Source organism: Peromyscus californicus, unplaced genomic scaffold, assembly GCF_007827085.1.
Source record: "Peromyscus californicus insignis strain IS unplaced genomic scaffold, ASM782708v3 Scaffold_17__1_contigs__length_78620276, whole genome shotgun sequence".
Classification (NCBI taxonomy): Eukaryota; Metazoa; Chordata; class Mammalia; order Rodentia; family Cricetidae; genus Peromyscus; species Peromyscus californicus.
This window is the reverse complement of record NW_026294469.1, coordinates 10621187-10636101: the sequence shown is the minus strand read 5'-3', so window position 1 is coordinate 10636101 and position 14915 is coordinate 10621187. Positions and strand designations below refer to the sequence as shown.

General features: G+C 40.9%; 1 protein-coding gene across 1 annotated transcript in view; it reads right to left on the bottom strand.

Moving 5' to 3' along the window:
- Dsg3 (desmoglein 3) overlaps positions 1–14915 on the bottom strand; it is a 29906-nt gene that overhangs the window by 14379 nt on the left and 612 nt on the right. Inside the window, exons 2-7 of the mRNA XM_052742750.1 lie at positions 5843–5974; positions 4852–5007; positions 4280–4424; positions 3483–3649; positions 2545–2673; positions 1929–2114 (exon numbers count right to left, since the gene is read on the bottom strand). Of these exons, the coding sequence (XP_052598710.1) occupies positions 1929–2114; positions 2545–2673; positions 3483–3649; positions 4280–4424; positions 4852–5007; positions 5843–5974 (915 nt within the window). The remainder of the gene's footprint in view (positions 1–1928; positions 2115–2544; positions 2674–3482; positions 3650–4279; positions 4425–4851; positions 5008–5842; positions 5975–14915) is intronic.

Here is a 14915-nt window from a genome sequence, read left to right as displayed (position 1 = left end):
ACCAGGTCATTATAAGACTGAATGAATGAAGTCCTATGAGACATTCTTTTTTATTTCTTTGTTTTTGAGACAGGGTTTCCCTATGTAGTTCTGGCTGTCACTTTATAGACCAGGCTGGCCCCCAACTCAGAGATCTGCTTGCCTCTGCCTCCTGAGTGCTGAGATTAAGGGCATGCCCCACCACTGCCTGGTGATACGTTTTTATAAACAGCAACTTGGCTATTAATAAAATATTCATTAGATTCATGTATATTCTTTTCTGACATAAATAAAATTCCAAGGTCTAAAGGCCAACTATCACATATTCATTGGCAAAAAGTCCAACCCATTCTTTTTTATAGCAGTGAGCAGCTGACCCAACTCTTCATAGGGCCAGTTTTAAGTGTTTTTACTTAAAACTGCTTGATTTTCTAATTAAATCAAGTCCCAAGGAATTCAAGGTTAACATTTTTCTTCTTTTTTCAGGACGATAGATTAGGAAATGCCAATTTTTGTTTTATCTATTTACCAGTAGAATATTTTTAAGGAAAAAGATCTGGATTTGAGTGTCCGTCAGCTACAATGATTGCTTCTGAGGGCTCAGAGTTTCCCAATGGAAGGGGAAGTGTAGGTAGAGACAAAGAGATTACAGAGCTGTGTGGAAGCAGGGAATTGCTTCTATTGAGAGTTAGGAAAGGTGTCTGAGAGGTTTTGGATCTGAGCATTGAAGGATGCAGTAAAGTTATTCAGAGAAAGGCGGAGACACTTTCAGCTACTCTGCTGCCAAAGGTGATCTGAGCTAGCTGGTAGGGCCTTGGGCACCACTGTGAGGAAGGTTTACTACTCCATTTTGGAGTAGGTGGCTATCCACCTGGATGGCATGTTGGAATCACTTTGATTAGTCCAAGACTCAACAGTATGAGGGTTTCCCCACAGAATCCTCACCGGACCAAGGCCAGGCAGAGGAGAAGTGGTAGAAGGCAGAGGAAAGCCATCCTTTAAAGGTAGTTTCTAGGCAGAACTTGATGGCTGGCCGATTGCTGTGAGGAAATGCCAGGGTTCAAGGATGGCAGCCAGGTGTTGAGTTTGGGAAACTGAGTGACCCTAGTACATTAGATAAGGAGTCATGATGATGTTGAGATTTATAACAAAATCCTTGCAGGTTCAGAAGCTGTGACACTCTCTGTGAAGTGTGGAATAAGGGAGTGCTTGCAAATCATCCAGAAGTCTCATAATTAAGGAAATACTATCACTCCATCACTATGTCAGACCTAGGTGTTAAAGAAGCTCCAGAATGTTCCCAAACCTGATGCCAAAGAACGTCAGCAGAGTAGCTATTTGTTCGGGTATATGCTATTTCCAGGCACAGCTGTCCTGACATAATTCCAGATGGGGAGTCTGTCATGCTGAACTCAAGCTTTACTCAGTTTTTTGCTTTTTACCTAGCAGAATTTGTTAACAGTTCCCACTTCCTGGAGAAATTCTGTGCTGACATCAGCTAATGCATTTAAACATGTTGACAAATTCCCGAGCCACAATCCCATGCATTCTCATCTCTTCCAAACTCCAATCCAACTGCAGACGGTGATTTTGATTAATATATGAAACGTCTTTGCTTCCCTGTCCAGAAAGCATGCAGCTCCCCACCCTCCGACCCCATCTCTCTCTCTCTCTCTCTCTCTCTCTCTCTCTCTCTCTCTCTCTCTCTCTCTCTGTGTGTGTGTGTGTGTGTGTGTGTGTGTGTTACGGAAAGTACGATAACTTGGAAGGGAAGTTGTCTTTAGGCAATATAACTATGAAGATAGTAAAATAAATGCTATCTACTTTGTTATGTTTTCTATTTTTTTTAAATAATAGAGTGGTCACATTATTGACATAATTTATTTGTATAACTAGTAGTTTGAGTTACTATAAAGTGTTTTTACCCATTAAGGAAACTCAGACCTTACCTTAACCACCTTCAGGATGCCTTCATTGGTTCTGGGATCTGTTTCAATTTCAAACCAATTCCCCTCATTTCCAGAGGTAAAGAAGTACACAGCCAGCCAGTTATCTGTGTATTCTTCATCCCAGTCTGTCACTTGAAATCGGAGTAACTCAGAATTTAAAGTATTTTCCTCAATACGTGCCGAATACTGAAAGAGAAACCCGGGATTTACGATTCAGTGCTGCGAGTGGTGAGGGGGACCAGGCTGCAGAACTGCTCTCACCCTGTCCATCGCCAGGGGTGGCTGGCTGGGCGAGCGCGCCCCTCCGCCCGCACTGTGTCAACCTTCCTCCAACTGAAGAGGATGGCCTTCAGCCACCCTGCTAGAACCCCCAGACGAGTGCTCAAGATTCAGCACTAGGGTTTACCTAAAAGAATCGTATTTACTTTAAATAGTATTTATCTTTATTTCTCCAATTATGTGTTATTTCACACCAATTCCTTAATTATCATATTTAAGCTAATTTTTTAAGTAGAAAAACAGAAAATTTAATAGCCAACAAATGGGCAGTTAGTGGCTTGGGATGCTAAACTATTAAGCGTATATAAAATGGTTCTTCAAGGACCAGTGGATGTACCTGAGAGTCTCGAAGCACCGGGAAGTTGTCATTGACATCTTTCACTTTAATACTACATTCACATTGACTTGATAGTCCTGCTCCATCGTTGTCTGCGCCACTCACAACCAGATGGTAGCTACTGACTTGCTGAATTTGGAGAAAAAGAGAACAAAGATTAATTGTCAAAGGTTGTGAATGTCCAGTAGTTGCCTCCTGAAAACATTTCAGATCATGAATCATGACTCATGCACACTGTTAGTTTGTCCATGGCAGAGAGAGACTGATGTGGCTCCAGATGACTGGGTGGAAGGTTTGAGGGGCTGAAAGAAGCTTCCTGTGTCGTAAACTTCTGAAGGTAGTGTTGTGGACTCAGAGCAAAAAAACTGGGTTATAGGAATGAGAGGTGATGTGGTTGTCTAAAAGAAGCTAACTCATGGAATTTCCCTAGCAGTCTACTGGGAAAATCATCTGTGTGAAAGTAATATGCACCTGAGTCGCCTGTTCTGGTGGAGATACACGGTGGTGGTGGGAGACGATAGGAGAAGAGAAGATTCTTTGGTGTTTTGTAAGCAGAGGTAAAATTAAATAGAGATGTCTAGAGAAAAGCTATGCTGTCAAAGTTTTATGACAGATAGAAATCTCTTCATCTTAGAATTTTCTCCTGATCTTCAGGAACTGATCACCGTGTAGGGTCTGCTGCACACCAGTGTCTTCCACAATTCTCCCCTTTGAGGTGTTATGTGACAGGTTGTTCTCACAGGTACACATTCTGTTACAGCAGAATCACACCCACCGAGGCAAATTCCTCTAGACTGTCTCAGGCAAAGGGTGGGAGCTCTCCCCCCTTCTCTGTATTCTCAGACAAAATGGAGGCACCGCCCTTGGGTTGCTAGTCATCAAACCCTTGAGTTTTGTTTTTGTTTTTTTTGATGCTTCCAAGTCAAACCTTGTCTTACCTCTCGATCAAGAGAACTGGTCAAAGTGCGGACTTCTCCAGTGTTTCTGCTGATGAGGAACATGGGCATGCCTGCAGGCTCCTGGGAGACGATTTTGAAGGCAATTTTAGAGTTCATATGGTTTGGCTCATCTGCGTCTGTGGCATTTAGGATCATTACCAGTGAATCTAGGAATATAGGAAAATTGTCAAAGCCTACATAAAGTTTGACATCACATTCACATTAAAGAGTCAAAATATTTTAGCACTGATTCCAATTTAAACAATTTTTTTAAACTACCTGTTTGCTAAAAACAATCAAAAAACCCCCAAAGTATGTCACTGTTACTGTCTCTTTCTAGAATTTGTTGGCTTTCAGAAAAACCTTGCTCCCTCAGCCTTGACTTTGTTGAGAGTGGGGCCATCTTCTGTCTGGAGTTCTTCCCCAGACAGATGTACCTTCATGTTTCCTTTTAAATATGATCCAAATAATGCAAATATGTCTCTCTCCCTTAAAAATCTAAAAACATTGAGCTTGTGTATCCAGGCTGCCTAAGAGGCCTCTTCACGTTTGTGACTCAGACAGAAGTTGTATACCTAGATACTAACTTTGTGACGAGACTGTAATCTACAAATGTAATTCTGACGGTAATTGTTAAGAGTTACCAGAAGATTTGGAAAGGAAAACTCAGACTATAGTAATGAATTTTTTGTTGTCAAACTACTGAGCAAACTAACAGAATAGTTTGTAAAAATGACATAATGATATATGTATTGAAAGACGTGAATTGGAAGCGGTCGGCACTGTAAAAGACTTACTTGAAGCACTATTTTCTTCAATTTCACCATTGAATATGGTTTGTGAAAATATCGGAGCATTGTCGTTGACATCTAAAATTTTCACTGTTAATATGAGTGGTCTCTCTACATCTTGTCCCAGTGCATTTAGAGCTCGGCATGTGATCTAGAAACACAAAGAGAATATCCATTATCATTATATGGAGTTAGTTTGAATATTGTTAAAACTCATAAATTAGATCAATGCTGGCATTTACAGAACTTAATGAATAAAGAAGAAAAACATTTCCCCAAAGTGTGGGCAAAGGAAAAGGTTCCCACTCCTGCCATTGGCCCAGCTGCCCTTCCTTCAACTGCTGCTTTTTGGCAGGATGAAGTTCTGGAAAGTTCCCATCCTCACCCTCACTCTCTGGGTGTATTATGCCAGGCACATGAACCACCGAGGGAGGGGGGGAGGTTTTTAGTAGAGGGATTAATTTTATTCGTTGATAGACTAATTCATGTAATTCCTTCTCTTGCAAACCTACCTGGGGAAGAGCTACCTTTTAACGTCACAAAGTACAAGGAGAAGGATACCCTGATTGAGGACTTACCAGGAAACTCGGGGTTTCCTCGCGATCAACTATGGCCGTTATGTTAATATCACCATTGTTTGGGTCAACAACAAAGATCCCAAAAGGGGGCTGATCAATTCCCACCCCAGAAATTCGGTAGGTAATTTTCTGGGTTGCTTGGAAATCTGAAGTGATCTGTAAGAAAAAAATAGCTTCAATGTCAAACTGACCCTTGATGAGCTTTCTCCTGACTCCGCCACAGTCTCAAGTCATCTGTCTACTTGGTTCACCCTTTCCTTTACTGTGTCATCTATTCTTGCACTACTTATTTATTTGAGACTGGGAATAAGAAATAAAATTCAGCTGTTCTGCTCACCAGCATGGACCAAGGATGGTGAGTCATTTTGAATGCCTGTTTGGGTTGTGGTGCCATGGTGGGAATGTTAAAATGTAAGAAAACAAAGGGGGTTTAGGTGTGAGAAAGCTTCTTCTGGATGCTCAATTCTTACTTAGCATTTAGAAAAGGACGCTTCCCTAAGCTGGAAGAAATGACAGAGAAGAGGAAACGAAAGAAAATAAGGTAACAGATGTTCAAAGTATGTGTCAAGATGAATTGGTTTTTATTTTTACAATTTTAAAGCTGTTTAACAGAGAGGATAGTACAATGCTCACGAGACAGCTCATTGTCCAGCCTCAGTAGTTGCCCATCCACGGCTAATCCAGTGTTTACTCCCAGTCATCTGATTGCCATCTCTCTCTATTTTTAGCCTTGTTTAATAGAATCTGGATAGACACAGGCTTATACATTAAAATGAGCCAATATATTTCTTAATCCCATTTTATAACTCTAGGCTATCATTCCTCTATCTTTTTTTTTTTACATTACTATTATAGTTTTTGTTGTAGACAGTAGGTCATTGTTCTGTGGATTTTGCAGGCTACATATTACTGAGTGGAATTGCTATATTGTCTTGAATTTGTGTGCAATGCATTTGTTCTAAGGCTCACACTGCTTCTGCATATGACTTACCTTGGCAATTGGGTTTCTTTTTGAGTTGTCTTCTCTTTCTCTGCAGGGCTTGGCGAATTTTACCCATTCTCGTTTGTACCTTCTTTTGGCCTGTTGTACCGCTGTCCTGTCTTCACTGGGCTGTCCTCCCGGCTGTGTTGAAAGAGACCCACTTTATCACGTCCATGGCTGGCAGTCTTTGCTTGGAATATTGATCAAAGATAGATACCTGTGCTAAGGAACTTTACCTTTCTACTTTGAAGACCATTTGCTCACCTGATGCTTTGTCAAGAAGCAGCATTAAATAGGTCGTTACAAGGTTATGTGATATTTAATATTACCATTTGATCATATTTGATTCCCCCCATATACTCCATAATAAGATTTGACTTGTTGTTTATTTAAGATAAGAAGAAAAGGAGCCAGACAGAGTAGTGCATGCCTACAATCAAGCAGTAGTGAGACTGAAGCAGGAAGATTGCCAGGAGTTCAAAGCTAGCCTGGTCTATATAGTGATACTAGGCTAGACAGGGCTACCCAAAAGACTGGTTCTCCAATAAACAGAGCCCAGCAAGCAAGCAAGCAACCAAGAATCCAATAGAGAATAAGATAACATGAACAAGACCATATGAGATAATAATCACAATATTTATAGATAACTTGAAAAGATTTTGGGTTATTTGCTAGAATTTTAGTTTTATATATTTTCACAGTTGCATTATGAAATAATTAAATTACATACTTTTCTCCGTATAATTTTAAGTTGCAGAAGTAAGCTCTGATTTTAACGATACAAGCTGCATACTTTACCTCTACTTGCAGCTCCCCATGCACCAGCAGCACCACCTGTAGACATCAAATAGAATCAGACTCCACGTGAGTTCTTCAAACAGATGGCTCTATAAAGCCAATAATCCTTATCAATGCGTTCTGTTCCTCAGATTATAGTTCGTTTCTAGCTTTTAAGCATCCCGAAGTGTAAAATCCCACCAGGAGAAGGAATATTTTCCATATAAACAAGTTCCTCTTGTTTTTCAATCTGGCTTCAGACTTTTTAAAGATTTATTTGTTTTACTTCATGAATATTTTGTCTGCATGCATGTATGTGCACCATGTGTGCACCTGTTGGATCCCCCACAGCTGGGGTTCAGGATGGCTATGAGCTGCCATGTCAGTGCTGGGAATCGAACCTGGGTACTCTGCAAAAGCACCAAGTATTGTTAACTCCTAAGATCGATCCCTAGCACCACGACGTCTGATTTTTTTTTTTATGTCAGAAAAGAGGAATCTACCAGCAGTTAGAGGCTGAGGCTGGAAGATCATTGCTAGTTTGAGACAAACCTGGGCAATATAGTAAATGCATATCAGCTTGAACTACAGAGTAAAACCTTGTCTCAAAACAAAAGAACAAAACAAAAACAAGGAAGAAGATTCATAACCACCACCACCACAACCACCATCATTATTACCATCACCACCATCATCACTATCTCCTTGACTGTAAAATTATGCTTTCAGTCAGTTTCAGTCACTCGATGTTTTTTCCATGGATACCATATAAATAGCTCCCAGAAATCATTGCTTTAGGAACTGTTGTGATAAACCTCTGGAAGTGGTCACAGAATTATTGACAACTATTATGCTGGGCATGGTGGTGCATGTCTACAATCCCAGCATGTGGGAAGCTAAGGCAGGAGGATGACGAAGAGTTGGAGGACAGCCAGGATGACGTAGCAAGACCTTGTCTCAAAAAAAAAAAAGGAAAAAAAAAGCAACAACAAAATCAACCCCCAAACCTCTATTATCTATCATGTGTGCTTATACAAAAGCAACCCTGGATTAGCTCCTTTTAAAGACAGGTTCTTTTGTTACCCACTTTTGTCTCCCCCCCACCTCTTTTAAAGCTGTACTAGAGTAAGGAGAGCAGAATGAGACCATTCTGGTTTATGAAAATGAAATCTTTTTCTAAAAGCAGCGATTGTCCTATGTCGGTCTCAGGTGCTGTTTGCCATGGGGCATAAATCTTCTCTTCTCCTTCCTACTGCAACTTAAACATTGCACTTCCTTTTAAATTCCAGACGTAGTTAGTGGTGCTTATCTTCAATCCCAGCACCCAGGAAACAGTGGCAGGTGGATCTCTGTGAGTCTGAGACCGTCCTGGTTTACCTAGTGAGTTCTAGCCTAGGCAGAACTACATAATGAGACTGTGTCTCAAACAAACAAACAAACAAACAAACAAACAAACAAAGTGTTTCATTGTATACTACTGGTATAAAAAATTAAATGAGGATAGAAGAAGTTGGGCTGCCTGGGACCTTTGCTCTCTCAGGAGCCCACAGGCCTGGCGTCTGTATTGCTTTCCACCTGGAATACATTCCTTGCTCCTCACTGCCCACCTACATGTGATTCATCCGGTCAAGCACCAACATGCTCCATGAAGCTGCCTTTACTAATGCCTCCCTCTCTGAGTCTGTACAGCTCACATTCTCTTTAATGGCATGCAGCTCACAAATGTTCCCTGTGTCTTACTGTTTTATGAGTATTAAAGAATTTCTTCATGAGCCTTCCCAATCCTGGGTCTTACTTATGCTATCATCCCTCCCCATTCAAGTGTTTAGCAACCATTTGCTGTTCCACTGAGTGTGAGATCTGAGGGGAAAAGTCATGGAAAACAAATTACAGGATAAAACTAGAAGAGTGATAGTGCTAGGTGACTTGTTTAGTTGTTATTCACAGAACATTATATTTAATATTGCTATTGCTTATTGCCACCACCTGAAGAATATACTATTATATAAGCCCTGTTTTTATAGATCTAGAGATGTAAGAATACGAATCCTTTCTCCCTGTTTAACAGCCTCCAATGAGCTAGGGTTGAAACATAACCACTTTATCTCCAGGGTGTGTGCGTTGCCATGACCCTAGATTATAACCCCAAGCTAACGTAAATACACAGAAGAAAGTTATATGACAGTAACCTGAGATTTTTATCTGGCCAAAGGCTGTGGTTGATCCTGAAACAATGTAGATTTATTACATCATTTATTTTTGAAGATTATAATGAACAGGCAAGAGCAATTACAGCAGACATAGGATGATCAACCCCTCCATTGTAAGCATTTCAACTGAAATTCTGATTTTTAATTAGTGTCCCAAGATGATGCCCCAACACCGTGCCATCTATTAGGAAAGAAGGGACCAGTGTGGTGTGGTCACTGACCATTCTTTCTCATCTGATTGTGAGGGGAAGGATGGGCTGGGCGTGCTCCTCTTTACAGGAAAAATGGAGTCATCCAGAAAACATGAGTCATGTCTGTACTAGCTCCATGGAGAATGAGTCTTCTAATAGACATTCAAGCCCTGGTCCTACCTTCCCAGGAGGGCAAAGCCTGGTCTATGGAGAATTAACAGAGTAGATCACAGGCTATCCTATTTCCAGTGCTTTGAGAGAACTAGAGCCCTCAGATGACTTATTCATTCTAAATTTTAAACTCTCTTAAGACTGATCTCAATGGATGTCCCTTCATTTAGTGTTTGTTTCTAGAAACATGAGGAATGTCATTAGGAAACATTTCTGAATGCTGAAGCATTCATTGGCTGGCTAGAACTCTGATTACAGCCGTGCATTAATTCTGAGGGCCGTGGAGCCTTGGGAGGGGGGCCCTGGCTGGAGGAACAGGCCACTGAGGGTGGAGCTCAGAAAGCTGCACCCATCTCTAGTCTCAGCAAGCCCTCTTTGCCTCCTGTGCGAGCAGCTATTGATGTAAGATTCCCTTGGCATGCCCATTGCCATCCTGCTTTCCGGCGGCAGACTGGAATCATTAGCCAAAGTAAAGCTATCCTCCCTCAAGGTTTCCGTCGGGAGCTTTGCAGCAGCTGTGAGACAAGCAGCTTAGCCAGCCACACTGCCTGTTCCCAGAAGGCATCACAGAGTCCACCACACTCCCCGCTGGGGAAGTCGGAGAATAAGTTAGGTAATTCAAGGAGTCATTACATATTTAAGTATGATTTTATGTATTTTGTATTTATACCTTTCGGGTAAGAAATGTCATGAAATGCCTGTAGGTTGGTGTTTTACTGCCATAATTGATCAACTAGTCAGAAATAGTGATTGTAAACCCGTCAGGTCATAGAAATTCTCCAAGACACATTTGATAAATGAGTTACACAATGCACAGTTCAGAAGAAAGGGTGATTTATTCTTCTGATTTCTATGTGGAAGCTCCTTCACTTATGGTGGCCAGTGTTCTAATAATCCCACTGTGAGCTGGAAATACTAATCTGAACACGCATTTAACATCCATAACCCTCTGAACATCATAGTGCAGTCTGTGTCCTCAGAACACTTTTTTCAGTCTGCGGTTGGGGAATCATCTAATACAAAAGCTATTTGATAACCAAGCATTGAGTACTTCATGGAATTTACTGGATTTTACACTGAAAACAACAACCCAAGGGCTGTGTAAATATAAAGCAGAAAAAAATTGAAGTGTAAGCGAGGACTGTGTAGAATTTTTGAATTTTAAAGCCACAAAACATCCTAATAAATTTTGCATTCATCAAGACAAATTCTCCAATTGAGTAATATATATTAAATTATTTAGAGATTAGAATTTAATTTCAGACAATTCAGTTTTTAAGAACTGATGTGTAAACTCAATTGATTTAGAAAGCTGATGTTTTTTTTCAGCTGAGATATTTAGCTAAGTAAAAGTGATGCCCTTGACTGTTTGCTGATACTCCATTTGACTGCACTGGAGGATGCTGTGTCACGTGTGATGGTGTAAATCCGGACCCTGGACCCTGGTTTTCTTTTTCATCGTGTGTGTGTGTGTGTGTGTGTGTGTGTGTGTGTGTGTGTGTGCATGCCAGGTCATGTGTGTGGAGGTCAGAGGACAACCTTAGGTTTTGGTCTTCACCTTCCACCTTGCGTAAGATAAGAGTTCTGGTTTGCTGCTGTGGTTGCCAGGCTCCTGGGCCACAAACTTCCAGGGATTCCCGTCTCTTCCATCTTCCCATAGGTGTGTACTGAGTGTTCTGAACACATGTATACTAAGTGTTCTGATTACATATGTGTACTGAGTGTTTTGATGATTACATGTGTACACTGAGTGTTCTGATTACATGTATATACTGAGTGTTCTGGTTACATATGTGTACTGAGTGTTCTGATGATTACATGTGTATACTGAATGTTCTGATTACGCGTGTATACTGAGTGTTCTGATTACATGTGTCCACCATTGCATCTGCTTCCACCTGGCTTCTAAGGATCTGATTTCAGCTCTTAACACTTGCTTGGCAGCCCTCCGAGCCATCTGCCTAGCCTCCAGACTGATTTAAATGTCAGTCCCAGGCAGGACCACTATCTGACTTGGGAACATGATCCAGTCCTTCCATTTCCTCATCTGCCACAGGGTTATTACACTACTTATTAATGTGTAATTCTGATGTGAGGATTGAACTATGAGCAGGTGTAAAGCACATGGTGAGTCCAAGTGTACAGTAGGTACTTAGTAAATGCTAGTAATTTCTGTTAGACTAACAAGAAAAGGAAAGGGGTAGCAAAAGCCTTTTGCCTAGTATGCAGAGAGAGAAACCCCTTAATGCAGTGCTCTGCTGGAGCCCTGTGCAGGCTGCTCCTTGCAGGCTTCAGGAGAGCTGCACCCACTGCAGTTCCCATGAATGCACCTATTGAAGTTGTGCAATGCACAGCCTGGCCCGCTGCACTGCATTTGAAAAACTGTGCATTAGGCAGATTCAATTATTCGTCATGTAATTATGGACAACCCATCATCTGTGTGATTTCCTCATGAGGCAATTCCCCAAGCAAGCCCTCACCTTAGGCTATCAGATTGAATTTTTACTGGAAAGGAGCACCAAGGGCTAAGAGGTTTATGAGAAACCTCTGGGACACGGAGTGTTCTAGTCAGGGGTGAGAACTGGTTTCTGGTATTAAGCAAGGGGGAATGCTAATTGGTAGAAATAATTAGGTCTCTCCCGACTGCTGCCAAAGCCAGGCAGTGTTAGGCAGTATTCCCGGCAAGGTTCCTCTGCCTCTGGAATCCTGAATTTCGAAGAGGTTCAGTGAGACTCATTTTCATATGTTCCTCAACAGTGGAAACAACCAGTTCACTAATCAAGAATGGAAAAGACACCCCAGAGACTTTCCATTGATTAAAATGGGAGGTTTAGCCTAAAGCCATTTTTTTTAAAAAATAAACTTTGATGTATAGAAAAGATGGATGGAAGGAATCTTGCTGGTTTCAGGACACATTCTGCTCATAACTTGACATTTTAATGACCTTCACTTTCCCCCTTCACCACAAACAGCTTAAAAAAAACTGTGTTAAACTTCTGAATTTTGAGCATCTCTGTTAATTCCCTAAGTAAAGTTTTAGACAGTATTGTAACATGAAATTGATGAGCTCATTCTTCAGGTATAGAATGTTATGGCAAAAACTTGTTTTAGATTTTGATAACTGTAAAATGTGGAATAATGGTTTTCTTTGAAGACAGTTTTTATCTGCAGAAGTGAGTCTCTGAATCTTAACTATAAGTTTTTCTTGAAAATGTTGATTTTGTGTTATGTGGAATAAATTAGATAAATATAGATCACTGATAAAACTTACACCTTAAAAAGGATATTCAGGTTTACTTTGTACCCACATATTCCAAAGAATTAATCTTGAAGCCCAAATAGCTGAGACTTTTGAGAAAAATCTCTACATTTGAAAATGTGGCATTTCCCCACACTCACAATACTCTTGTAATTTTCAAAACATCAGTTTCAGAAATATTATTTTAAAAATTTTTTGTGTATGTGCATGTATAGGTGAGCGGTGTGTGTGTGTGTGTGTGTGTGTGTGTGTGTGTGTGTGTGTTATGTATTTACACATGTATGTGCATGGAGGTCAGAGGAGGGCACTGGGTGTCCTTCTCTATCACTCTTTACTTTATTCCCTTGAGTCAGGGTCTCTCACTGAACATGGAACTAGGCTAGTGGCCAGCAAGACCCAGCAATCCTCCTGACTCCATTTCCGATCGTGGAGGCTTCAGGTTGTACGGCTATACATGGCTCCCGAGGATTCAAACTCAGGTCTCCATGTGTGTGCAACAAGCTCTCTTAACCTCTCCCCAGCCCCACACAGCTATTCTTAATATTCTCTAACTGAAGACTTGTTGAAACTGATGTCAGTGGTTATTTGAAGCATTGAACCACAATACTGAGACTGATGTCATCAAGGATCACCCCTAGTCCTGAAACACTACAAGAGGATGGTATCAGAGTCTTGCAAATACTTCTGCTTCTCAAAGCGCCTTTGTGAACACAATGATGCTCCCTTTTCACTGTGGGCATTTTAGAGAGGCAGAGACAGGGTGAAGGTGATTCTCTCTCTTTATTATTATTTTTTACTGCTTGTTCTGTTTGAGACAGGATCTTTCTACAGAGCCCTGGCTGTCCTGGAGCTTACTATGTAGTCCAGACTGGCCTTGAACTCACAGATCATCTGTCTCTGCCTCTTGAGTGATGAGGTTAAAGGTGTGTGCTACCATGCCCAGCCTAAGATGACTCTTTGACAATAGAGAACATAGGACCTGGAGTGAGTCAACGGAGCAGCTACACACTCAAGCCTAGGTCTTGCTGTTACACCTCACATTACAATGCTGTCAGTGGCCTTGTATGGTGTGTGTGATGGGAAAAGTACTTAGAAACCTCCAGACATGTCTCTCAACTTTCAGACACCACCCTTTAACAACAAATGATGCTGGTGCTCTGAGAACATTGCTTTTTACCCGTAACCACATTGTCAAAACTCTGGGTGGCTCCTCTTCCTAAAAGGATTCCATTTGCCTTCACAGAATGAACATTTCAATGTCACACTCATCCACCTTTTTGAATCACTCCCAGATTCTCTAGCATACACTTCCAGTCCAGTCAAACCGGTAGCTCCATGGCCCCTGGCAAAGGCCACAATTGCCCTGTCTCTGCTTGTATTGGTCTGACAATGGAACAGTTCGGTCCATCTCCACTTACGGAATCTCAACTCCCACTGAATCCACTGAGTCTTACCTGCCGAACAACGCCCTCTGCAAGTAGGATTAGGATACGTCTTTGTTTAATGTGAAGCACAAATGGCCACCGCAAGAATGGTTTTAAAATTTCTTATACTTGCATCAAAAGGCTTGTTAAAAAGTTAAAGTTAATTGGTGGTGTATTTAATTTAATCTACTGAAAATACTATAATTTCAATATGCAATCAAAATAAAAACTAATAATATTTTTTTTACTCTTGTTATGTTGTGTGTTTTACATTTAACACTGTATCTCATCTGAGAACAATTCTATTTGAAGTGATAAATATCCATGTATGGATAGTGGTTATGATATTGCACAAGTCATATCTAGACCCTTCATTTTGTATTTCTCTCTCTCTTTATTTCTGTCTCCCTCTCCCTCTCTCCCCATCTTTCCTCTTTTCCTCTCCCCCTACATGGGCAAAACTTCACTGTGTCTTGGAAAATGTCTTCTATGTTGTGCGTTCCTCATCACCAGCATCCTAGGAGAACTGAAGGCCGATTCACAGTTAACAGAGCCCTTGTTCAATCGTTGGTTCATTTTTTAAAAAGTGGTGTGATGCCTGTTTTCTGTTTGAACACTGTCATGTGAGGGAGAATTGAGGCATTCTTTCATACAAAGCATTGGTTGTGATGGCAGACAACTTTAATTTTTACACAGTTCTTGAGATCAATCTCCCTGTGACTTTTAGAAGTCACTGTTCTCTGTGTTTTGAAATGAGGCGATGGCATGAATGGATGCCAAGGTCAAGTTTATCATCCACAATATAGTGATAAGCTTTGGAAATTTTTCCTATATTTATTTACATTCAAGTTTTTGGTGATCTTCATGTTTGAGATGTTATGACATATTTCTGCCTCACTAATACAATGATTAAGGCATAAACTAGCTTATAGTATCTAAGCTAATGAGTTCACTTTAGGTTCTTCTTGCCTTTTAGAAAACAACATATAACGTTTCCTCAGCCAGCAGAAGAGCTGCTCTCCTGAACACCATTCTCCTGCAAAGTTCATG